Consider the following 27,540-nt stretch of genomic DNA (forward strand, 5'->3'; position numbering starts at 1 on the left):
CTCCAATTAGAGACAACGAAGACCAGCTGCCTCTAATTGGAGATCATCCCAAACAAACCAACATAGAAATACAAAAACTAGAACCTAAGAACATAGAAATATAACACATAGAATAACCCCCCCTGTCATGCCCTGACCTACTCTACCATAGAAAATAACAGCTTACCATGGTCAGGACGTGACATAAGTAAACATCCGTTGTTTCTTCAGCTCTACTGTCCCTGTCATAAAGCAGCTGAGGATGCTCTAAAGGTACACGTCTTAGCACAATATTTACAGAAGCCGTTTGGTGTTGAATGTCAAATAGAACATGCAGTTGGAACACAGACTAGGGTTAATTCTAGTCTGCCCTAGAGGAGGACCCCCTCCGCTACATACACACACACCCGACTATCTTTAACGCTTCATTATTTTTCCACCATTCTGAAAAGCTGTCTCCATGGTTACGCCCATAGCAGGGGACTGATCTAAATAGCGCTCTTTAACTGACATCTTGGTTACCATCCTTGGTGTCGTCATGGAAGCGACTGGCAAGAGGGGTCCCTACTAAATATACTTGATATGCCAAACGCTCCTCCACTGAAAAAGCCTTTGTTCTATCAATCTCCATTGCTTTGTTTTGGTTCTAAGCTAGAATATGCTTTTTCCTTGTTTTGTTCAACAGGCTACTTCATCTATGACTTCCTTGATATGGTGCTCAACCAGAAGATGATCCTGTCATGGGAGCTCCTATTCCATCACACAGTGGTAAGTGGCCCTGGTAGCATCTACAAGGTTTGAGGTACACGTTATGTACAACCACAGATCTAGGATCAGGTTACCTGACCTCACTCACCATAACCTTGATAAATATCTGACTCTGTATCAGCGGTTAAGTGAAACATAGCCTAGAATCTCTGTCTCAACCTCATTATCTAGCTAAAACACCCACCAGAGAATACTGAAGCAGTGAAAGCATCACACAGTGCACACAAAACCCCCACAGTCGTTGGCCCCTGTTAGCATACAGCAGAGCTCAAATCACATTTTATTGGTCGCTTGCACAGTTTTGCAGATGTTATAAGCATTTTGCTGCACCTGCAATGTCTCTAGTTATAACAATGCAGTAAGATCTAGCAATACAATAACAATACACACATAATCCCCCCCCAAAAATAAATAAAGAACAAGAAAATGAAGACCTTACTGTTAACCTTTTCCAGCCATCCTTCCTCATCAGGCTGCTAACCTGCCTAACATCCCCCTTGAGGAAGTCAACCCCCAGGCACGGTAGTGTAACAGAGGTCTTTGGGTAACCACGCTTGCACAATGAGTACATTTGCCAGAGACCTGATTAGTTGCATTGGCAACCTAAGTGAATGCCTAGACTTCAGCTTAGCGGGCTAATGTGCTCTACTGTCCCTTAGAAAGTCTGGGTTTTAACCCCATTGGTCACACTAGCTAGGAACTACCCCTCATTATCGTTCTCTTTCCCATCAAGGCGAGACAGCTCCAGTACTACGTAATAGGCCTCAAATGAGAGTACCTGGTGAAGAGTCATTGTTCATCATTGTCCTTTTGAGAAAAAATGTCATTGTTCACCAGTGTTATTGAGAAAGACCTGATAGTGTTGTTCTCATTCCCTTGAGAATGGGTTTCTCGTCTTTGTAGAATGCTGCTTAAGGCTTTGCATCAGGGTATGAAGTTGCCTGTTGGCAACAGATCTAGGATCAGTTTGCCCTCCCCCATCCTAACTTTAACCATTGGGGGGTAAAATGCTAAACTGACCATGGCATACGCCAAGGCTCTTCTTCCTGACCCATTTTCATGGTAATACTGAGCTTTTGAAGACCTTTTTATTTTGAGGACCGGTTTGTGATGTTGATGTACATTTTTAGATGGGTGGTTAGAGGATTTGTGTAGATTTGAATTTGTAGAATTTTGTCAAGTCTGTCCCTGTCTGCTTGTCTAATAGAGTTATTATACTTATATAACTAATGTTTGTGTATAGGCGCCTGATGTGAATCCAATGTGGGCACATCCCTATTTATATGTGTGAGCCTCTATAAGTGTGTGTTTCTCTATATCTCTCGCACACATGCTGGTGAGTAGTACAGTATTCACACTCAGCCTCTCGTGTATGTATGACTCACAGCTGGCTGTTCCTCGTCAATGTATCAACACTGTCCAGGGAAAGCCCTGCATATCTAAACTGACAGACTGACTGGCTGGACTCAGTCTGCCAGGTAGCTCCATATCTAAACTAAATGACTGGCTGACTGGATTCAGCTCAGCTTGTTAGGCAGCTCCACATGCCTCTGGCCCTGGAAGCATAGTGACCCAGTGTATTTTGGCTCAGTCCCTCCATGGACTTCATTCTCCCCTGACGTCACCCTATGGTTCTCATCCTCTCCTAATTCCAGGGCAAGCAGCCAGCCAGTCCCCCATTCTGAAGTTTTGTTGTTGTTGTTGTTCTTCGCTAGCTTCTTTCCTGGAAGCTCCATTCAGGACAGAAGGAGGAGGTCTGGATGAGTGTTGACAGATACACAGTCCATGACTGTGGCCTGGGAGGAACTGAGACTTCCACTTTTCCTCTCCTTCTCTCACATCATCCTTTTCGTCTGTGTTGTGGTCCCTTTCTGTCTCCTGCTCTCTTCCTGTGTCTCTATCAATCTTTCTTTATTCTATCTCTCCTTCTCTCCTCTCTCTCACTCTCTCTTCCTCTCCCCCTGTGGTTTACTGATGGGGTCAGGGCCTGGCAGTAATGATAAATAAGAACATTGTTTTGTGTTTTTTTGTGAGAAGTAAAGGGAGAGAAACTCTTTTTCTGAATCTGAGATCTCAATGGAGCATTTCATTGGTCTTGGGTAATGCCTTGTTGACAATTTCTACGGTCTGTTGAAAAAACAGCCTTTTTGGCGTACCCCCTCATCCTCTGAAAGTCATTTTGGTTAGTCACTCACTTTGTAATGCTGTAGATGGGTTTCTCTGAAATGCAGACTTAACAACACCAAAGACTCAAGCTAAGGACTGACGCTAAAGAGTTAGCATAAGGCAAAGCTTTGGTAGAAAGTTCCAGTAGTCGTCGACCAGGCTCGTATTCATCAGGGCGTACAGTATCATAGCAGAATGGTTGGGCAATGTAAAACATAAACTAGAGTTTCTTATTGGATAAGTTCAGCTGGAAGACCGTTTTCTTCCATTTCATGTCTAGTGAACATGGCCTAGTCTTAGTAACTGTGGGGGGGGGATAACAGTCAAATGTTCCATAGAAACGTTATACTTTTTTCTACTTAAGTGGAGCTCACTGGGTAAGAAAGGCGTGAGTCCTCTTACAATGTCATATGGGTACTCCACTGGCAGTTTGACACAGAGCAACACGAGACTCCTCGTATAGCCCCCAAACAACCCCTGACCCCTCCATTCCTTTGGGAAACAGGAGGTCCTGCCGTCTGTGCCAGTAATAGGGCGCCCGTATGAACACAAAACTGCCCCACTCAGATCTGACTGAGGAGGAACTGTCATATGTATGAAAGAGCATATGGAAGATTCATAACAGAAGATATAAGGGTCTGGAAACAGACATTCTGACAAACACCATATTTGCATTTGCAGAAGTTGTCAGGGGTGCTTTTTGTTTCAAGGGGTTTTCTGCTGTAGTTTCAGTAACATAATTGAGAATTTCAATAAACATTTTTCTATGGCTGGCCATGCTTTCCACCTGGCTACCCCGGTCAACCGCCCGGCACCCCTCACTGCAACTTGCCCAAGCCTCCCCCATTTCTCCTTCACCCAAATCCAGATAGCTGATGTTCTGAAAGAGCTGCAAAGTCTGGACCTCTACAAATCAGCAGGGCTAGACAATCTGGAGCCTCTCTTCCTAAAATTATCCGCCGAAATTGTTGCAACCCCTATTACTAGCTTGTTCAACCTCTCTTTCGTATCATCTGAGATCCCCCAAAGATTGGAAAGCTGCCGCGGTCATCCCCCTCTTCAAAGGGGGAGACACTCTAGACCCAAACTGCTACAGACCTATATATATCCTACCCTGCCTTTCTAAGGTCTTCGAAAGCCAAGTTAATAAACAGATCACCGACCATTTTGAATCCCACCGTACCTTCTCCGCTATGCAATCTGGTTTCCGAGCTGGTCATGGGTGCACCTCAGCCACGCTCAAGGTCCTAAACGATATCATAACCGCCATTGATAAGAGACAATACTGTGCAGCTGTATTCGACTCTGTCAATCACCACATTCTTATCGGCAGACTCAACAGCCTTGGTTTCTCAAATGACTGCCTCGCCTGGATCACCAACTACTTCTCAGACAGAGTTCAGTGTGTCAAATCGGAGGGCCTGTTGTCCGGACCTCTGGCAGTCTCTATGGGGGTGCCACAGGGTTCAATCCTCAGGCCGACTCTTTTCTCTGTATATATCAATGATGTCGCTCTTGCTGCTGGTGATTCTCTGATCCACCTCTATGCAGACGACACCATTCTGTATACTTCTGGACCTTCTTTGGACACTGTGTTAACCTCTCTAGGGTCGGTGGGATGATCGTCCCACCTACGTAACAGCCAGTGGAATCCTGTGGCGCGTTATTCAAATACCTTATGAACATATGACTATTTTACACCATTTTAAAGACAAGACTCTCGTTAATCTAACCACACTGTCCGATTTCAAAAAGGCTTTACAACGAAAGCAAAACATTAGATTATGTCAGCAGAGTACCCAGCCAGAAATGATCAGACACCCATTTTTCAAGTTAGCATATAATGTCACATAAACCCAAACCACAGCTAAATGCAGCACTAACCTTTGATGATCTTCATCAGATGACACACCTAGGACATTATCTTATACAATACATGCATGTTTTGTTCAATCAAGTTCATATTTATATCAAAAACCAGCTTTTTACATTAGCATGTGACGTTCAGAACTAGCATACCCGTTCACAAAAAACATAACAATTATTTTAAGAATTATAGATACAGAACTCCTCTATGCACTCGCTATGTCCGATTTTAAAATAGCTTTTCGGTGAAAGCACATTTTGCAATATTCTAAGAAGATAGCCCGGCATCACAGGGCTAGCTATTTAGACACCCACCAAGTTTAGCCCTCACCAAAGTCAGATTTACTATAAGAAAAATGTTATTACCTTTGCTGTTCTTCGTCAGAATGCACTCCCAGGACTTCTACTTCAATAACAAATGTTGGTTTGGTTCAAAATAATCCATAGTTATGTTCAAATATCCTCTGTTTTGTTTGTGCGTTCAAGACACTATCCGAAGTGTAAAGAAGGGTGACGCGCACGACGCGTTTCGTGACAAAAAATGTCTAAATATTCCATTACCGTACTTCGAAGCATGTCAACCGCTGTTTAAAATCATTTTTTATGCCATTTTTCTTGTAAAAAAGCGATAATATTCCGACCGGGAAAGCGTGTTTACGTTCAAAGAGAGAGAAAATAAAAACATGGGATCCCCTCGTGCACGAGCATCAGTCTGATGGTCCTCTGGTAGACCACTTACCAAAGGCGCTAATGTTTTTCAGCCTGGGGCTGGAATTACATCATTCAGCTTTTTCCCGGGTTCTGAGAGCCTATGGGAGCCGTAGGAAGTGTCACGTTACAGCAAAGATCCTCAGTTTTCAATAAAGAGAGTCAAGAAGAACAAGAACTTGTCAGACAGGCCACTTCCTGTAAGGAATCTTCTCAGGTTTTTGCCTGCCATATGAGTTCTGTTATACTCACAGACACCATTCAAACAGTTTTAGAAACTTTAGGGTGTTTTCTATCCAAAGCCAATAATTATATGCATATTCTAGTTACTGGGCAGGAGTAGTAACCAGATTAAATCGGGTACGTTTTTTATCCGGCAGTGCAAATACTGCCCCCTATCCCCAACAGGTTAACTAACATTCAGACGAGCTTCAATGCCATACAACTCTCCTTCCGTGGCCTCCAACTGCTCTTAAATGCAAGCAAAACTAAATGCATGCTCTTCAACCGATCGCTGCCCACACCTACCTACCTGTCCATCATCACTACTCAGGACGGTTCTGACTTAGAATATGTGGACAACTACAAATACCTAAGTGTCTGGTTAGACTGTAAACTCTTCTTCCAGACTCACATTAAGCATCTCCAATCCAAAATTAAATCTAGAATCGGCTTCCTATTTCGCAACAAAGCATCCTTCACTCATGCTGCCAAACATACCCTCGTAAAACTGACTATCCTACCGATCCTTGACTTCGGCGATGTCATTTACAAAATAGCCTCCAACACTCTACTCAGCAAATTGGATGCAGTCTATCACAGTGCCATCCGTTTTGTCACCAAAGCCCCATATACCCATATACCATATACCCATATACCATATACCCCATATACCCATATACCCACCACTGCGACCTGTCTGCTCTCGTTGGCTGGCCCTCGCTTCATATCCGTCGCCAAACCCACTGGCTTCAGGTCATCTATAAGTCGTTGCTAGGTAAAGCCCCGCCTTATCTCAGCTCACTGGTCACCATAGCAGCACCTACCCGCAGCACGCGCTCCAGCAGGTATATTTCACTGGTCACCCCCATAGCCAATTCTTCCTTCGGCCACCTTTCCTACCAGTTCTCTGCTGCCAATAACTGGAACGAACTGCAAAAATCACTGAAGCTGGAGACTCATATCTCCCTCACTAGCTTTAAGCACCAGGTATCAGAGCAGCTCACCTGTACATAGCCAAACTGTAAATAGCCCATCCATCTACCTCATCACCATATTGTTATTTATTTTATTTATTTTGCTCCTTTGCACCCCAGTACCACTACTTGCACACTCATCTTCTGCACATCTATCACCCCAGTGTTTAATTTGCCATACTGTAATAATTTCGCCACTATGGCCTATTTATTGCCTCACCCCCTTATCCTACCTCATTTGCACACACTGTATATAGACTTTCTCTATTGTATTATTGACTGTATGTTTGTTTATTCCATGTGTAACTCTGTGTTGTTGTTTGTGTCACACTGTTTTGCTTTATCTTGGCCAGGTCGCAGTTGTAAATGAGAACTTGTTCCCAACTGGCCTACCTGGTTAAATAAAGGTGAAAAAAATAAAAATAAAAAACATTTTTGGAGTTGCCACTGCCCTTGACTGGGTTCATGGAAAAACAAGGAAACATTTACCGTAAAAAGCTCCCCTCTCCTCCTTGTATGTAGGCTGCCCCAGTTGGCCATGACAATTGGAAATATTGAGGTTGCTATGAACGAGGGTGAGTAGATACTAGAGCACTGCTGCAGAAGTTATTGAAAAAAGCATTTAGAAAATAGAATTGAGCCTAATGCAGTTCATTTAAGATGTTTAGGTCAGCAGGGGAGATGTAATTTGACTCTAGTTGCTTTTCTAATTGCAGTCGCTATAGCTGCGCTCTTAGTTCAACCGCTCTCTGACTGAGATGTTTTTGAAGGTTTCAACAGTGTTTGCTGTTTCCCTCCAACACAAATTGCTTTCATCCCTGTCTCGTTACGTATTATTGAGTTTGCTTATTAGTAGTGCTTAGTGCTGGTAGGGAAGCGAGTGTCATGCGCTACCCTCGAACTGTTATTTTGACTGCTGTGTTCCATCTTTGAGATATACTATCATCGATTCCCCTACATACTACATCTGTATCTACAGGGAATTTGGTAAGTATTTAGACCCCTTGACTTTTCCACATTTTTTTGTTACAGCCTTATTCTAAAATTGATTAATTCTACAGTACCCCACAATGACAAAGCAGACCCTTTACTCAGTACTTTGTTGCAGCACCTTTGGCAACGTCTACAGCCTCGAGTCTTCTTGGGTATGACGTTACAAGCTTGGCACCTGTATTTGGGGAGTTTCTCCCATTCTTCTCTGCAGATCCTCTCATGCTCTGTCAGGTTGGAGGGGGAGCGTCACTGCACAGCTATTTTCAGGTCTCTCCAGAGATGATTGATCAAGTCCAGGCTCTGGCTGGGCCACTCAAGGACATACAGCGACTTGTCCCGAAGCCACTCCTGCGTTGTCTTGGCTGTGTGCTTAGGATCTGAGGTCCTGAGCGCTCTAGAGTAGATTTTCATCAAGAATCTCTCTGTACTTTGCTCTGTTCATCTTTCCCTCGATCCTGACTAGTCTCGCAGTTCCTGCTACTGAAAACATCCCCACAGCATGATGCTGTAACCACCATGCTTCACCGTAGGGATGGTGCCTGGTTTCCTCCATATGTGAAACTTGGCATTCGGTTCAAAGACTTCAATATTGGTTTCATCAGACCAGAGAATCTTGTTTCATGGTTTGAGAGTCTTCAGGTGCCTTTTGGCAAACTGCAAGCGGGCTGTAATGTTCCTTTTACTGAGGAGTGGCTTCTGTCTGGCCACTCTACCATAAAGGCCTAATTGGTGGAGTTGAAGATTCTCCCGTCTCCACAGAGGAACTCTGGAGCTCTGTCAGAGTGAGCATCAGGTTCTTGGTCACCACCCTGACCAAGACCCTTCTCCCCCGATTGCTCAGTTTGGCTGGGCGGCCAGCTCTAGAAAGGGTCTTGGTGGTTTCAAACTTCTTCCATTTAAGGATGTAGGCCACTGTGTTCATGGGGACCTTCATTGCTGCAGAAATTCTTTGGTACCCTTCCCCAGGTACCCTTCTGACAATTCATTTGACCGTATGGCTTGATTTTTGCTCTGACATACACTGTCAACTGTGGGACCTTATGTAGACAGGTGTGTGTCTTTCCAAATCATATCCAATCAATTTGGAGAACATCTCAAGGATGATCAATGGAAACAGGATGCACCTGAGCTCAATTTTGAGTCTCATAGCAAAGGTTCTGAATATTTATGTAAATCTGATTTTTCTGGGTTTTAGGTTTAATACATTTACAAAAATGTCTAAAAACCTGTTTTTTCTCTTTGCCATTATGGGGTATTGTGTGTAGATTGATGAGAATTTGTTTTATTTAATACATTTTAGAATAAGGCTGTAATGTAACAAAGTGGAAAAAGGTAAGGGTCTGAATACTTTCCAAATACACTGTATACCCCTACTGCCTGCCAGCTTCTCTTCTCCTCCTCTCCTCCTTTCATCTCCTGTCCTCTCGCTTTCTCTCCTCTCGGCTTCTTCTCAAAAGACCCTGATATTCCCACACCTGCAGACCAGTCTTTCTCCATGTCCCCTCGTTCTGTCAGATTCCACTGACTCGCCGCCTAATATAGCCTTAGTACAGCCTAATATAGCCTTAGTATAGCCTAATATAGCCTTAGTACAGCAGCCGCCAAAGCTGTAGTACATGCCATGCGTTCTGCTTCTTCATTCCAAACTTATTGAACATTCTCATCCCTACTCTCTCTTAAGTGTACTCTAAAAGCAAAAAAAAAGCATGTTGAGTTATAATTTCGAATTTGCTTTGGAAGTAAATTCATGAACATCATTTTCTGTAATATGTGGTTTGTGAAATTGTGGTTTGCTTTTCACAAACCACTAAAATGTCCCTGGACTTGAAGAAGTAATGTCAGCAGGAGCAATTTAATTTGTATAGCAGGCTGCTGAATGTATTTTCCAAAGAAATATTCCAGAGATCTTCATGTGCTCCACAGACATTCCTTTTTTGGCCAGGGTTCTACTCTGTGGGTTGAGGAGGCAGAAGGAGTATCGCTTGCTATTAATTTTTGCGCAAGTTTCAGCTCTTTCAACATGTTGCCTAAACCTAGAGCTATGAGCTATAACCTCATGTGTTTTAGCCCTATCACTGCATGGATGTTATTAGAACTTACAATTACCAAAGTGAGAACACCAACTTTGAGTTGGGCTGCCATACTCCCAAGCTTACACCCACCTACTGTGAAGTACAATAGAGAAGGATAATGTGATTGAGTGTGAAGGAGAGGAAGTGGAAAGTGGGGTGAGGCAGAGAATGTATCTATAGATTCTTGGCGGGAGAGTTGTGGTGTGTTTTGCGGCCACATTTCTTTGGAGGAGGGAAATCCCTCTGCCTCTCTCCTCAGCATGTGTTTCCAGACAGAAGAAATCTGGTCTCCACATGAACCCCCTCTCACACACGCTCAGCCCAGATCTCCGCCCCCATATCCCATACACCCAAACAGTCAAAACAGCACCCCATCCACCCCAAATCCACTCACTCAAGACAGCCTCTGCCCCTTCTCATTGCAACAGACCGATGGGGATCTGTAGTTAGTTATATGCATGTGCATGTTTTCATCTAGGTCCAGTGTTCCCTTATTTTGTAAATCATTTCTTGTTTCCATTCCTCAGTGTCGTTCCATACAGTAAACTACTCACCCAATGATACCAGCCTATCTAAGACCCCTCTCATCCAATATCCACACATAGATTGAACCAGCCTCTTAACTAGAAATCAGTCAACCATAAAACATGCAGGGCAGATGAGTAAAATTCTCAAAAGTGCTAGTAAATCTTCTTGGCAGGTAGCCTAGTGGTTAGAGCGTTGGACTAGTAACCGAAAGGTTGCAAGATCGAATCCCTGAGCTGACGAGGTAAAAATCTGTCGTTCTGCCCCTGAACAAGGCAGTTAACCCACTGTTCCTAGGCCGTCATTGAAAATAAGAATTTGTTCGTAAATTACTTGCCTAGTTAAATAAAGGTAAAATGAATAAATAAATACCTCAACAGTAAACTTTTTAACATTTTGTTGTACACTGGTATTGGACAGAAACATAATTATTGTGCCTAGGGCCTGACAATAAGAATGCCAACAACGTCCCCTAGAGAAAAAGTCTCTGCGAAGTCATGACGTCCCTACATTGTTATGAAGTGTCCACATTGTCAGGAAGAACCCACATTGTCATAAACATTATTCTGTTGCTAAGAGGTTGGGCAGGAAATCCAGATGTGCTTCAACAGAGTGACTGTTGTGAGACGTTGGCATGGCAACCAGGAATGCGGTTCTTCAAGGAATCCGCTACATTCAGAAACCGGAGAGCCAGGCTCAGGGAGAACAGAATGAGGGAGTTGGTCTTTACTGACTTCATACTGTAGTCAAGGTGACGCTATAGGAGGAAGCAGGGCTCTCCAGAGGACGGTACGGTCTGCCCAACGCATCATCGGGGGCAAACTACCTGCCCTCCAGGACACCTATAGCACCCGATGTCACAGGAAGGCCAAAAAGATCATCAGGGACAACAACCACCCGAGCCACTGCCTGTATCACCCAGAAGGCGAGGTCAGTACAGGTGCATCAAAGCTGGGACCGAGAGCGAAGCTGTTTTTCAGTCTCAAGGCCATCAGACTGTTAAATAGCCATCACTAGCACATAGAGGCTGCTGCCTACATACATAGACTTGAAATCACTGCCACTTTAATAAATGGAACACTAGGCACTTTAATGTTTACATAGCTTGCATTACTTATCTCATATGTATATACTGTATTCTATACTATTCTACTGTATCTTAGTCTATGCCGCTCTGACATTGCCTGTCCATATATTTATATATTCCTAATTCCATTCCTTTACTTAGATTTATGTGTATTGGGTATATGTTGTGACTTGAATTTGTAAGTCGCTCTGGATAAGAGCGTCTGCTAAATGACTTAAATGTAAATGTAATGTAAATGTGACATTGTTAGATATTACTTGTTAGATATTACTGTACTGTCAGAGCTTGAAACGCAAGCATTTTGCTACACACACAATAACATCTGCTAAACACGTGTATGTGACCAATTAAATTGTATTTTATTTAGAGGGAGCGGGAGAGAGAGATACTTGGCTGCCAGCCAGAAGGATAGCTGTGAATTCCAAAGCATTTATGTCTACGGTTTTCCAGCAACTATGTAGTGTGTGCAGTCTTGGGAGAAGAGGATGTACTCAAAAGACAATCCCAGATTCCAACATGTGTATAGGGAAATTCCTATATTTAGTTCAGTAACAGTCGTTCGGATAACACACCATTTAAATGTATGCTGGGTAGTTATGGAAACATTTGAATTTGCTCAAAACGTAAAGCACAAGTATTCATAGGATAAATGTATTGTTACACTGACAGTAGTCTGTAGTGTACATATACAGTCAAGTGGTCACTGAGTAGTGTAGGTACATCGTTTTTGAAGTAGCTTCTATACTAATCAACATCTAGGAGAAAGTTAGGTGAGGTGAGTCACCAAAACCAATTAACACTTCCACACCTATCACCTGGCAACCACTAGTGAGGACTAGTGATTTGAGTATGAATGTCACAGCAACCTTTCGAAACACATTTCATGATGAAAACACAACTTTTTTTGTAGTTTACCATTACTAACTGTGGATGCACAGCATACACACAATGTTTTGGTTTTTTCTAAATCTATGGTCATTCGTTGACTGTGGCATTAACCCTGATCAGCCCTAGAAGGGTCATCACAGTATCTACTACTGCGGATGTGGGTTGTTTTCTGTAACGTGGATGTGTGTTTGTGTTCATGCAAGTGTGTGGGGGTGGGGGGTTTGTGTGAACATGATGGTTCATACACTTTTTTTTACGTGTAGACTTTGACCCCTCGCTACACGTACATACTGTACATAAAACTTCTTCTCCTGAACCACACCCTGGCCCTGCTTTATACAAGACAGGATGGTTTCCATAGGCTTTCCCATTTAGTTCCTTACCATAGACTTCCCTAGCCCATTTCCCCTTCCCTTTCAATATCCCCCACTGGAAAAAATGGAAAAGCTCCATCCGTCTACTCCAGTCCAGTATTGACCCGTTGCTATCAGAGTAACTCTGTTTGAGTGTGATGGTCGCTATGGAGCGTGGTGTTATTAGTCAGTAAACTGCACTCTGGGACCAGCCGATAGGGAGAACAGGCCTGTTTTTTTGGTGGGGGCTGGTGAGTGTTGTAATGAGTGTTGAATGCAGTGTTGTTTACGGGGCTGTGTGTGTGTGCCTACCAGACTGGGTGTGCAACCCAACTTTACAGTAAAAGCCTGTTACCATTTTGATTCTTAGAATCATGACTAGTCGAGATGACACAGAACTCCTGCTGTTGCTATGTTCTTCACAGCTAGAGGCCACTATACTAGGCAACCCACACTCTTATCAGTAGACTAATCATTAGCTTTGTACACAAAAGCATCAAACACCTAACACCCCATCTTGTGTTTGGCATGCTTGAGTGTGTGAAGTGTGTGTACATGTGCGTGATACAGGGAGTCAGGGTCTGAGTGGTGTTTATGCCTTCCTGTTATATTTAGGCCCTGTGAGGAATGTGCCTGCTCCCTGGCCCCATGTTTACATTACACATACTGCGCTGCATTGAGGACTGGCCATCACAAACGCTGTTTACCTTCACCTTTGACCATGCACTAAGATGAGACACACAAAACTTTGGCGTGGGGGGGTATTTGTCAAATGAAATCAAAATGTAATGGTCGCCTGCACAGTTTTGAAGATGTTATCTCTCCAACAATGCAGCAATATCTAGCAATACAATAACAACACACACATAATCCAAAAGTAAAACAAAAAAAAGAAAGAACAAGAAATGAAGACATATCAGAATCTGACTGTTTACCTTTTCCAGCCAGCCTTCCTCATCAGGTTCCTAACCTGCCTGACATCCCCTTAAGGAAGTTAACCCCCAAGCACGCTAGTGTAACACAGTTGAAGTCGGACGTTTACATACACTTAGGTTGGAGTCATTAAAATGTGTTTTTCAACCACTCCACAAATTTCTTGTTAACAAACTATAGTTTTGGCAAGTCGGTTAAGACATCTACTGTGTACATGACACAAGTCATTTTTCCAACAATTGTTTACAGACAGATTATTTCCCTTTTATAATTCACTTGGTGCGAAAAGTACAAATCAATCCCAGAACAGCAGCAAAGGACCTTGTGAAGATGCTGGAGGAAACGGGTACAAAAGTATCTATATCCAAAGTAAAACGAATCCTATATCGACATAACCTGAAAGGCCGCTCGGCAAGGAAGAAGCCACTGCTCCAAAACCACCATAAAAAAGCCAGACTACGGTTTGCAACTGCACATGGGGACGAAGATTGTACTTTTTAGAGAAATGGCCTCTGGTCTGATGAAACAAAAAATATAACTGTTTGGCCATAATGACCATCGTTATGTTTGGAGGGAAAAGGGGGAGGCTTGCAAGCCAAAGACACCATCCCAACCGTGAAGCACAGGGGTGGTAGCATCATGTTGTGGGGGTGCTTTGATGCAGGAGGGACTGGTGCACTTCACAAAATAGATGGCATCATGAGGATGGAAAATTATGTTTTTATTTACTTTTTTGCTCTTTTGCGCACCAGTATTTCTACTTGCACATCATCATCTGAACCTCTATCACTCCAGTGTTAACTTGCAAATTGTAATTACTTCCCTACTATGGCCTGTTTATTGCCTTACCTCCTTACGACATTTGCACACACTGTATATATACAGTGAGGGGAAAAAAGTATTTGATCCCCTGCTGATTTTGTACGTTTGCCCACTGTCAAAGAAATGATCAGTCTATAATTTTAATGGTAGGTTTATTTGAACAGTGAGAGACAGAATAACAACAAAAATATCCAGAAAAACGCATGTCAAAAATGTTATAAATTGATTTGCATTTTAATGAGGGAAATAAGTATTTGACCCCCTCTCAATCAGAAAGATTTCTGGCTCCCAGGTGTCTTTTATACAGGTAACGAGCTGAGATTAGGAGCACACTATTAAAGGGAGTGCTCCTAATCTCAGTTTGTTACCTGTATAAAAGACACCTGTCCACAGAAGCAATCAATCAATCAGAGTCCAAACTCTCCACCATGGCCAAGACCAAAGAGCTCTCCAAGGATGTCAGGGACAAGATTGTAGACCTACACAAGGCTGGAATGGGCTATATGACCATCGCCAAACAGCTTAGTGAGAAGGTGACAACAGTTGGTGCGATTATTCACAAATGGAAGAAACACAAAAGAACTGTCAATCTCCCTCGGCCTGTGGCTCCATGCAAGATCTCACCACGTGGAGTTGCAATGATCATGAGAACGGTGAGGAATCAGCCCAGAACTACACGGGAGGATCTTGTCAATGATCTCAAGGCAGCTGGGACCATAGTCATCAAGAAAACAATTGGTAACACACTACGCCGTGAAGGACTGAAATCCTGCAGCGCCCGCAAGGTCCCCCTGCTCAAGAAAGCACATATACATGCCCGTCTGAAGTTTGCCAATGAACATCTGAATGATTCAGAGGACAACTGGGTGAAGTGTTGTGGTCAGATGAGACCAAAATGGAGCTCTTTGGCATCAACTCAACTCGCCGTGTTTGGAGGAGGAGGAATGCTGCCTATGACCCCAAGAACACCATCCCCACCGTCAAACATGGAGATGGAAACATTATGCTTTGGGGGTGTTTTTCTGCTAAGGGGACAGGACAACTTCACCGCATCAAAGGGACGATGGACGGGGCCATGTACCGTCAAATCTTGGGTGAGAACCTCCTTCCCTCAGCCAGGGCATTGAAAATGGGTCGTGGATGGGTATTCCAGCATGACAATGACCCAAAACACACGGCCAAGGCAACAAAGGAGTGGCTCAAGAAGAAGCACGTTAAGGTCCTGGAGTGGCCTAGCCAGTCTCCAGACCGTAATCCCATAGAAAATCTGTGGAGGGAGCTGAAGGTTTGAGTTGCCAAACGTCAGCCTCGAAACCATAATGCCTTGGAGAAGATCTGCAAATGAGGAGTGGGACAAAATCCCTCCTGAGATGTGTGCAAACCTGGTGGCCAACTACAAGAAACTTCTGACCTCTGTGATTGCCAACAAGGGTTTTGCCACCAAGTACTAAGTCATGTTTTGCAGAGGGGTCAAATACTTATTTCCCTCATTAAAATGCAAATCAATTTATAACATTTTTAACATTTGTTTTTCTGGATTTTTTTGTTGTTATTCTGTCTCTCACTGTTCAAATAAACCTACCATTAAAATTATAGACTGATCATTTCTTTGTCAGTGAGCAAACGTATAAAATAAGCAGGGGATCCAATACTTTTTTCCCTCACTGTATATTTTTAATTTATTTTTATTTCACCTTTATTTAACCAGGTAGGCCAGTTGAGAACAAGTTCTCATTTACAACTGCGACCTGGCCAAGATAAAGCAAAGCAGTGCGACACAAACAACAACACAGTTACACATTTAATAAACAAACATACAGTCAATAACACAATAGAAAAAGTCTATATACAGTGTGTGCAAATGGCGTGCAGAGGTAAGGCAATAAATAGGCCATAGTAGCGAAGTAATTACAATTTAACAAATTAACACTGGAGTGATAGATGTGCAGATGATGATGTGGAAGTAGAAATACAGGTGTATTATATATACTTTTTCTATTGTGTTATTGACTGAATGTTTGTTTATTCCATGTGTAACTCTGTTGTTTGTGTCGCACTACTTTGCTTTATCTTGGCCAGGTCGCAGTTATAAATGAGAACTTGTTCTCAACTGGCCTACCTGGTTAAATAAAGGTGAAATAAAATTAAATTAAAAGGGGTTTTGTATATTTTTACTATTTTCTACATTGTAGAATAATAGTGAAGACATTAAACTATGAAATAACACATATGGAATCATATAGTTACCAAAAGTAGGTTGATGTTGATGTTGATTTGTCTGTTACTTGAACTCTGAAGCATTGATTTGGGCTGCAATTTCTGAGGTTGGTAACTCTAATGAACTTATCCTCTATAGTATAGGTAACTCTGGGTCTTCCTATCCTGTGGTGGTCCTCATGAGAGCCCGTTTCATCATAGCGCTTGATGGTTTTTGTGACTGCACTTGAAGAAACTTGAAAAGTTCTTGAAATGTTCCGGATTGACTGACCTTGATGTCTTAAAGTAATGATAGCCTATCGTTTCTCTTTGCTTATTTGAGCTGTTCTTGCCAAAATATGGACTTGGTATTTGACCAAATAGTGCTAACTACTGTATACCCACCGTACCTTGTCACAACACAACTGATTGTCTGAAATGCATTAAGAAGGAAAGAAATTCCACAAATTAACTTTTAACAAGGTACACCTGTTAATTTAAATGCATTCCAGGTGACTACCTCATGAAACTGGTTGAAAGAATGCCAAGAGTGTACAAAGCTGTCATCAAGGCAAAGGGTGGCTACTTTGAAGAATCTCAAATATAAAATATATTTAGATTTGTTTAACACTTTTTTTGGTTACTACATTATTCCATATGTATGATTTCATAGTTTTGATTTCTTCACTATTATTCTACAATGTAGAAAATAAAAAGAAAGAAAAACCCTTGAATTAGTTGGTGTGTCAACTTTTGACTGGTACTGTATGTATAGCAGTAGTTATATAGGATGAGCCATGACTAGAATACATTATATACATATAAAGTGGGTAAATCGCTATGTTAACATTATTAAAGTGACCAGTGTTCAATGACTCTATGTACAGTTGAAGTCGGAAGTTTACGTACACCTTAGCCAAATACATTTAAACTTAGTTTTTCACAATTCCTGACATTTAATCCTAGTAAAAATGCCCTTTTTTAGGTCAGTTAGGATCACCTCTTTATTTTAAGAATGTGAAATGTCAGAATAATAGTCGAGAGAATGATTGATTTATTTCAGCGTTTATTTCTTTCATCACATTCCCAGTGGGTCAGAAGTTTACATACACGCAATTAGTATTTGGTAGCATTGCCTTTAAATTGTTTCACTTGGGTCAAAACGTTTCGGGTAGCGTGTGCGAGCAAGGAGGCCTACAAACCTGACTCAGTTATACCAGCTCTGTCAGGAGGAATGGGCCAAAATTCACCCAACTTATTGTGGGAAGGTTGTTTCCACAAGCTTGTGGAAACAAGCTTGTTTTCACAAGCTTCCCACAATAAGTTGGGTGAATTTTGGCCCATTCCTCCTGTCATTACGTTCCCCTCTGGGTTTTCTATGCACCATCCCCCGACCTCTATACTTCTGACACAAGGCTGTGTGAAGGCGGTCGTAAATTCCAAAGGGAATGTCCTGCCTAACAGGCCACAGTTTTGAGACAGAGTGGGTTTCGTATAGAGAACAAAGGATTCTTCCACCTCACAGGATTGGAGAACCGAACGACATTTATGTTCTGGAGAAGGTATAAAAGATCGGTGAAGAATCCAGCTACAAACTGGTCCGTTTGGTACAATTTTGTGAAACTCATTAGAGACAATATGGCCATATTACCATACTAAGGTTTATATACTAGCCTTAGCGATGAGACTTACATCAAATGGTTGTATAAAATGTATGAATAAGGATAAAGCTATTTGGAATATGTTGAGATGCTATGTATATATGTTAATGTGAGAGAATTGTATGTCTGTTCAAAGCTTAACTAAGTCATCGGCACGCCCCCAGGGACACAGACAGGACAAGGTGTCATGTGACAGCCTTTTCTACGTTCAGTATATAAGCCCCACCCAGAATTACTTTCTTCAGACCAGGCCTCCACTCCATTACGAGTTGGCCAATAGGTTTGACCATGCATCCCTCTACTGAACTTTAACCATACCACGTGGTTAAACTTTTAGACTATCAATACCGACAGAATAATAACAAGTCTTTTGATATTAATTACTAGCCTGCAGCTATAAATTCGGTATCATTGAACGCGAAGACCGACGAAACATCCATTCTATAACGACATTAATGAATGTCGCTTTGAAATATCTATTCTAACCGAGAGAGAGGGAGAGAGAGAGAGGGAACTCTCCAACAGGACGAACCTTCCAACAAAGATCACGACGACACACTGAGCGTAAATATATATATATATATATATATATATATATATATATATATATATATATGATTGCAATTGTTTCCGAATGAGTGAGCGTTCATGTGCAAAGGATTAGCATATCAATTGTTAATATTTATCAACTCTGTAGGGTCTTCTCAGCTGACCCCCCACTACTCTTTTGTTTAACAAGCCGCCATGCCGGTTTAGCCCACTAGGGCACATTCCGCTACCATTGCTTTCTAACGATACCTACTGTTTTGTATGCTTTCTGTGAATTACTTAGTTTAGTAAATAAATGATTTAAGACAATTGATGTATGGATGACTTAGTGAAGACTGGGTTCGTGCAGATAACAACAATTTACGACGTTTGGAATGAGACTGGACACGAGGTAATAACACATCATTAAAACAAGAAGATACTAGATCAGATCTTATAATATATAATGTTATAATATCTGACAGTTATATTAGGAAAATTATAACTGTGTAATATTTTCCTTGGTGCCCCGACCTCCTAGTTAATTACAGTTACACGATTAATCAGTTAATCGCGTAATGATAATTACAGAGAGTTATTTGATAAACATGTCTTCAAGTTAATGATGCCCAAAGACACGACACTCCTGACAGAGCTGGTGTAACTGAGTCAGGTTTGTAGGCCTCCTTGCTCGCACACGCTTTTTCAGTTCTGCCCACAGGTTTTCTATAGGATTGAGGTCAGGGCTTTGTGATGGCCACTCCAATACCTTGACTTTGTCCTTAAGCCACTTTCCCACACCTTTGGAAGTATGCTTGGGGTCATTGTCCATTTGGAAGACCCATTTGCGACCAAGCTTTATCTTCCTGACTGATGTCTTGAGATGTTGCTTCAATATATTCATATCATTTTCCATCCTCATGATGCCATCTATTTTGTGAAGCACACCAGTCCCTCCTGCAGCAAAGCACCCCCATAACATGATGCTGCTACCCATGTGCTTCACGGTTGAGATGGTGTTCTTCGGCTTGCAAGCCTCCCCCTTTTTCCTCCAAACATAACGATGGTCATTATGGCCAAACAGTTCGATTTTTGTTTCATCAGACCAGAGGAAATTTCTCCAAAAAGTACGATCTTTGTCCCCATGTGCAGCTGCAAACCGTAGTCTGGCTTTTTTGGGGCGGTTTTGGAGCAGTGGCGTCTTCCGTGCCGAGCGGCCTTGCAGATTATATCGATATAGGACTAGTTTTACTGTGGATATAGATACTTTTGTACCTCTTTCCTCCAGCATCTTCACCAGGTCCTTTGTTGTTGTTCTAGGATTGATTTGCACTTTTCGCACCAAAGTACGTTCATCTCCAGGAGACAGAACGCGTCTCCTTCCTGAGCGGTGAGACTGCTGCGTGGTCCCATGGTGTTTATGCTTGCATACTATTGTTTCTACAGATGAACGTGGTATCTTCAGGCGTTTGGAAATTGCTCCCAAGGATGAACCAGACTTGTGGAGGTCTACAATTTTTTTTCTGAGGTCTTGGCTGATTTCTTTTGATTTTCCCATGATGTCAAGCAAAGAGGCACTGAGTTTGAAGGTAGGCCTTGAAATACATCCACAGGTACACCTCCAATTGACTCCAATTGACTATATTAGCCTATCAGAAGCTTCTAAAGCCATGCTATAATTTTCTGGAATTTTCCAAGCTATTTAAAGGTACAGTGAACCTCATGTATGTAAACTTCTGACCCACTGGAATTGTGATACAGTGAATTATAAGGGAAATAATCTGTCTGTAAACAATTGTTGGAAAAATGACTTGTGTCATGCACAAAGTAGATGTCCTAACCGACTTGCCAAAATTATAGTTTGTTAACAAGAAATTTGTGGAGTGGTTGAAAAACGAGTTTTAATGACTCCAACCTAAGTGTATGTAAACTTCCGACATCAACTGTACATAGGCCAGCAGTCTCTAAGGTGCAGGGTTGAGTAACCGGGTCATAGCCAGCTAGTAACAGTGTCTAAAGTTCAGGGCAGGGTTCTGGGTGGAGGCTGTCTAGTGATGACTGATTAACAATCTGATGGCTTGGAGATAGAAGCTGTTTATCAGTCTCTCGATCCCTGTTCTGTCTCCACCTTCTAGGTGTGTGTGTACTGTCTTCATTTCATCACCTACAGAACAGGCTGCTCAGGCTACCAAGATTCACTCTGGAGGCCTTTTTTTTGTCCTGAGGTTTCATGTCATCATCTGTAACCAGGGAAACAGGTTTGGTTTGAGGTGCGTTAACCTCTCGGGGCTCAGAGAGAGGTCAATGCTCTACAGATGGACTGACTGTTCCATTCCCACCTGGCTGACATTTTGGTTTTTCTGCTGCCTTATCTTTTTCTGCCATCTTGGCCATGACTCTACAAATCTTAGTAGGATGAAGTTGCATCTAAATGCTCATCAACACCCAAGTCAATTATCTGTTATTCCTAGAAATTGAGTATCTAGGCCACTTTTGTTTAGATCCTCCGCCATTGTCGCTCTGCCAGTGCTGTGTGCCACCTTGGGTCTTCCTTAACAATATCGGCCATCTTTGATCTATCTTTCCCTTATCTGCCATTCTTCACTGTGGTTAAGGAAACACACGCAAACACAAGCTGTTTTTACCCAATCTCCTTTACCCCCAACCAGTTCAATATACACAAAACGAGAGAAAATACTTTGAAACTAGGGTTCTACAGCTGATTTTAGCTTTCCATTTCAAAACGTTTTGCTACGTTGTACCCTACTGAACATGACACAGCAGCACATAGTGTAAGAGCAAGGCTAACCTCACCGTGCCCACTTTCCCATCCATGCTGTCACAGACTGGGTCTCCTGCCAGCAGTCTCATCCCCCTGGCCCTCCACTAATTGTCTCTATCTGTGGCACTGTTAATAGGCAGCTAGCCACCCAGCAGCTAGCCGCCCAGCCTGACCCTGGCTTAGCAGGGGATAGCCTGCTAATGCTGAATCATTCTAATGGTCCAGGACTGTCTTATCTGTCTATCTGATACAGGGGAGAGAGGATTACAGTAGCTTCAACCCCAGCCAGGGCTCACTGTCGGGCACGGTTTTGGGGTTCATCCCCTTTTATGGTTTGATTTAATTTGGTTAACTGACAGGACCCAGCCAGGACCTAGTCTATGGTCTCTGGTCCTAATCATACCCCACAAAAAGAGCCATGTGCCTGAGCTTGAGCCAAGTGATGTCCCCCTGTCTCTCTCAGTGGCGATTTGAGGCTACCATTTCCTGATTATGGCCTGACTGCTTCGCTGGGTCATAGTAGGGAATAAAGGTTTTGTAGTGTAGAGCTTGTGTAAGGGGTTATTAAGTGAGTGCCTCCTCACCCACTTCTATCAATGATTACAGTCAGTCATTAGTATACAGTCATTATATACATGGCTCTGATTACCCCCTCCCTTCCCAAGGACAGGGAGGAAACTACAATCAGTGTCTATACTGAAGATACCTCTCACTAATGACACTCCTCAAACATCATAAAGGAAGCCATGGCCATACAAGCAGACATAAACACACATAGTAGGATCTCCAATGAGTCTGCTAAGTCTATTGTCCCAGGGTCATCAGGAATCATTATGTATGCAGGCTTTTTATTTCAACCAATAATCCATGGTCAAATTCTACTATTTGAAGTATCACAGATAAGTAACCAAAATGGAGTCTGAATATCAAACAGTATTTCTGAAATAGGTGATTCAAAAATGTTTGTTCCAATTAACCAAGCAGTTATTCTTAATACATACAGTTAGTACGTGTCTGTCTTGATGTTCAGCTGAAGTGAGAACCAGCCTACACAGTGAGTGCCAAGGATCAACGTTGAGAGACCATACAGCACTCATACAAGACGTCACAGAGAGAGCTACAAGGTGATAGATGATCATGTAAACAGAATCCTGGCCATGAGGTCTCTTATCAGAGCATTTTATAAGGCTTTTATTTGACAGTTCCTGTTTTGAGTGTCCCAGAGGAGATGTGTGACCTGGAGGAACGATAAGACAGGTTGAAGTTTAGTGTGAGTGTGTATGTATGAGAGACCGGGGTGTTTACCTGGAACTTCTCTCTCCCTGGGGAAAGAGTCACACACACCTTATTGGCTAAGAGCAGCATGGGATTAGGGCCTCTATATATACACACACATACACACAGCCTGCAGCAGGACATAGGACATAATGCTGTGTCTCACGTCAGTGCTGGCCTACTGGTAGTCTGGCTAAAAAGGTTTTATTATTCAGACATGCTTGGACCTGAGTTGCTACATGTAAGCGTCGCTTTCTGTCTTTTTATTCCTCTTTAGGGGGTAGCCACTAGCCAGTGTGTGTGCTGACCTTTAGACTAGACCTCAGTGTGTGTGCTGCTGTTTATCCCATGACCATTTGTCAGTTTAGGGACGGCACCTCGTCTGTTGACTCCAGCCTCACCCCTGGGGCCACACACACACACCACATACATACATACACACACTGAAAGCAATTCCATTGGGTCCTGCCTAATTGTTAAGCTCAGTCGCACAACTGAGCCATTGAGGATGTTTGAGTGTCCTAACAAGAGACTTTGTGCTTTACATCGCTACATCGGTGTGCCAGTAACTGCTAGGTAACATGGTCTACAGCCTCCCAGAATTAAAGCTGCGTTTCAAATGGCACCCTATTCCCTATGTAGTTTGCTACTTTTGTGCGCACACACTATATTGGGAATAGGGTGCCATTTGGGAGACAGACTGAGTAATTCAGTGGTTTGAATTGAGAGTAGTGACAGGAGTGTGGAGAAAGGTTCGGGTTAGTAACAGTGTGGACAGGGTCAGGTCATTGGACTGCTAGGGCATTGTTGTTCTCAATGGGATATTTTGGGGAAAACATAAATCTGCCCTCCAGTCTGCTACAGTAACTAAAATGGATGTGAGATTTACTGATCTAACTCTGACACACAACACAATACAGACTTTGTAAAGGCAGCTGCAGTCTAATGAAAGATTATTCAAAATATTTCCCTGAAGTTATTGTATAACAGAGCAGTATGTACACGTTCTATAGTGGCTCTATTGTAGACTGGCATTGGGTGCCACCTATTGGTTCTAGAACGCTACTACATCACCCCGTTACCAAAGACTATCTGATATGCTGTAACCTCAGACTTTCATTTCATAACCATGACCTTGCAGATGTTTGATAAGCATGATGACCTTCCTCAATGTAATTAAATAAAGAGTAGTCAGTGTTTGACATTCAAAGGCATGTATCTGACAAGCAAATAAAGGAAAAACAAACAAAGGCTTGTTATGATAATCTAACTGCATGAAATTTTCTTGGAAATAATACAATGTTTATGATAAATACATAAAAAGTCTGTAGTGCTTTGAGTCAGATGGTCACAGGATGTGGTGCGTTTTGCACCGTGGTTAATATGGTGGACATGACCTAAGTCATGAGATCCCAGTCATCCCACCACTACCTCATGGGATGTGGTGCGTTTTGCACCGTGGTTAATATGGTGGACATGACCTAAGTCATGAGATCCCAGTCATCCCACCACTACCTCATGGGATGTGGTGCGTTTTGCACCGTGGTTAATATGGTAGACATGACCTAAGTCATGAGATCCCAGTCATCCCACCACTACCTCATGAGATGATGGTTAACCATGTGACTTCTGGGTAGATGAGTAGGTTGTTTGTTTGTTATGTTAGGACTCGTGAGTTGACTCAGACCTGGGCTCGAAAGCTAGGGACTTAGGACTTAAGTCAAACTCTAGGTTTAGGAATTTGACTAAATCACTGCCACTCGGTGTCTAACTTTCTCTCATTCTCCCTCTCGCTCTCTCTCGTCCTCCTAGGTGATCAGCTGTTTCGGCATCACCGTCCTGACCGGTCGCTACGTGGGCTTTGCTGTGGTGGCCCTCCTGGTTGAGATCAACTCTGTGTTCCTCCACCTGCGGCAGATCTTACGCATGGCCAACCTAGCAGAGGGCGACCTCTACCGCATCAACAGCATGGTCAACCTAGGTACTGTCACGTTCATAAGGTTTCAATGATGAAAGGATCTTTTTTATGAACAGCTAGCTTGTGCTAGACATTTATTATCTATAACTTCACATCATGAGGTGTTGCCATTAAGTGGTTTGGTTACATGACCTTTCAACTGTCATAAAGCACTGTAGTAAGTAGATTATACAAATGTTAGCCCCATAGAATTACATATAGAAATACATGTGTCATTTAATAGGATCTCTGTTCTGTGTCATTTAATAGGATCTCTGTTCTTAGTGCTGATAATAACGAACAACATATTATTCCAGGTACCTATGTGGTGTTCCGGATCAACACCCTGGCCTGGATGACCCGCTGGCTGGTCCTGAACCGGGACAACATCCCCCTGTTCAGCTACACAGCGGGGAGTGTAGGGCTAGCCATTATGACCGCCATGAATATAGTGCTCTTCTACCGCCTGCTGAGGTCTGACTTCCTCAAGAGTAGTACACCCACGCCCACGGATTGTAAAGAGAGTAGAGGGCAAGGAGAGGGAAAGAAGGAGACGTAGGAAGGGAGGGAGGGAGAAGAGATAATGGCAGAGATTGTATAATGGCAGAGATGGATGAGATGTCCTTGAGTATTCGAGAGGGTGAGCAGGATGTATGAACACACGAGGTACAGGCGTTTACAATTCACACACACAAGGTCCATTGAATGATAGCCAAAAAGAAGTGACACATCTATGAAATAATGTGTGTGTATATATGTGTACTGTGTGTGTGTGCAGGATAATGTGCTCTACTGTACCTTAGAAAGTTTGGGTTCTCACCCAATCGGTCGTGTATATATATATATATTCATATTCAAAGGTTTGGACACACCTACTCATTCAAGGGTTTTTCTTTAGTTTTACTATTTTCAACATTGTAGAATAATAGTGAAGACATCAGAACTATGATATGACGTATGGAATCATGTAGTAAAGAAAAAAAGTGTAAAACAAATCAAAACATATTTTAGATTTTAGATTCTTTAAAGTAGCCACCCTTTGCCTTGATGATAGCTTTGCACACTCTTGGCATTCTCTCAACCAGCTTCAGGAGGAATGCTTTTCCAACAGTCTTGAAGGAGTTCCCACATGCTGAGCACTTGTTGGCTGCTTTTCCTCTGCGGTCCAACTCATCCCAAACCATCTCAATTGGGTTGAGGGTCGGGTGATTGTGGAGGCCAGGTCATCTGATGCAGTACTCCATCACTCTCCTTGGTCAAATAGCCCTTACACAGCCTGGAGGTGTGTTGGGTCATTGTCCTGTTGAAAAACAAATGATAGTCCCACTAAGTGCAAACGAGATGGGATGGCGTATCGCTGCAGAATGCTGTGGTAGCCATGCTGGTTCAGTGTGCCTTGAATTCTAAATAAATCATGACAGTGTCACCAGCAAAGCACCATCACACCACTTCCTCCATGCTTCACGGTGGGAACCAAACATGCGGAGATCATCCGTTCACCTACTCTGCTTCTCATAAAGCCACGGCAGTTGGAACCAAAAACCTCAAATTTGGACTCATCAGACCAAAGGACAGATGTCCACCGCTCTAATGTCCATTGCTCGTGTTTCTTGGCCCAAGCAAGTCTCTTCTTCTTATTGGTGTCCTTTAGTAGCGGTTTCTTTGCAGCAATTCGACCATGAAGGCCTGATTCGCGTAGTCTCCTCTGAACAGTTGATGTTGAGATGTGTGTTACTTGAACTCTGAAGCATTGATTTGGGCTGCAATTTCTGAGGCTGGTAACTCTAATGAACTTATTCTCTGCAGCAGAGGTAACTCTGGGTTTTCCTTTCCTGTGGCGATCCTCATGAAAGCCAGTTTCATCATAGCGCTTGATTGTTTTTGCGACTGCACTTGAAGAAACTTGAAAAGTTCTTGAAATGATCCGCATTGACTGACCTTCATGTCTTAAAGTAATAATGGACTGTCGTTTCTCTTTCCTTATTTGAGGTGTTCTTGCCATAATATTGACCGGGTATTTGACCAAATAGGGCTATCTTCTGTATACCACCCCTACCTTGTCACGACACAACTGATTGTCTGAAACGCATTAAGAAGGAAAGAAATTCCACAAATTAACTTTTTAACAAGGCACACCTGTGAATGCATTCCAGGTGACTACCTCATGAAGCTGGTTGAGAAAATGCCAAGAGTGTGCAAAGCTGTCATCAAGGCAAAGGGTGGCTACTTTGAAGAATCTCAAATATAAAATATATTTGATTTGTTTAAATGTATTGAAAAAAATTATAATTTCCCTCATCAATCTACACACAGTACCCCTTTAATGACAAAGCAAAAACAGGTTTTTAGATTTTTTTTGACAATGCATTTAAAAAAATGAAAGACCTTATTTTACATAAGACCCTTTACTGTGAGACTTGAAATTGAACTCAGGTGCATCCTGTTTCCATTGATCATCCTTGAAATGTTTCTAAAAACTGATTGGAGTCCACCTGTGGTAAATTCAATTGATTGGACATGATTTGGAATGGCACACCTGTCTATATAAGGTCCCAAATTTGACAGTGCATGTCAGAGCAAAAACCAAGCCATGAGGTCGACGGAATTGTCACTCTGACAGTGCCAAATTTCCTTTGTGGAGATGGAAGAACCTTCCAGAAGGACAACCATCTCTGCAGCACTCCACCAATCAGGCCTTTATGGTAGAGTGACCAGACGGAAGCCACTCCTCAGAAAAAGGCACATGACAGCCCGCTTGGAGTTTGCCAAAGGGCCCCTAAAGGAC

The 27,540-nt window shown here is 42.6% G+C and overlaps 1 protein-coding gene across 1 annotated transcript in view; it reads left to right on the top strand.

Moving 5' to 3' along the window:
• The window catches only part of tlcd2 (TLC domain containing 2), a 41,891-nt gene extending 16,069 nt beyond the window's left edge, over positions 1 to 25,822 (top strand). The window contains exons 3-5 of the mRNA XM_014162720.2: positions 665 to 747; positions 24,611 to 24,779; positions 25,073 to 25,822. Coding sequence (XP_014018195.1) covers positions 665 to 747; positions 24,611 to 24,779; positions 25,073 to 25,314 — 494 coding nt within the window. The 3' untranslated portion in view covers positions 25,315 to 25,822. The remainder of the gene's footprint in view (positions 1 to 664; positions 748 to 24,610; positions 24,780 to 25,072) is intronic.
• Positions 25,823 to 27,540: the final 1,718 nt, after the last annotated feature.

This window comes from Salmo salar, chromosome ssa20 (genome assembly GCF_905237065.1).
Source record: "Salmo salar chromosome ssa20, Ssal_v3.1, whole genome shotgun sequence".
Taxonomy (NCBI): domain Eukaryota; kingdom Metazoa; phylum Chordata; class Actinopteri; order Salmoniformes; family Salmonidae; genus Salmo; species Salmo salar.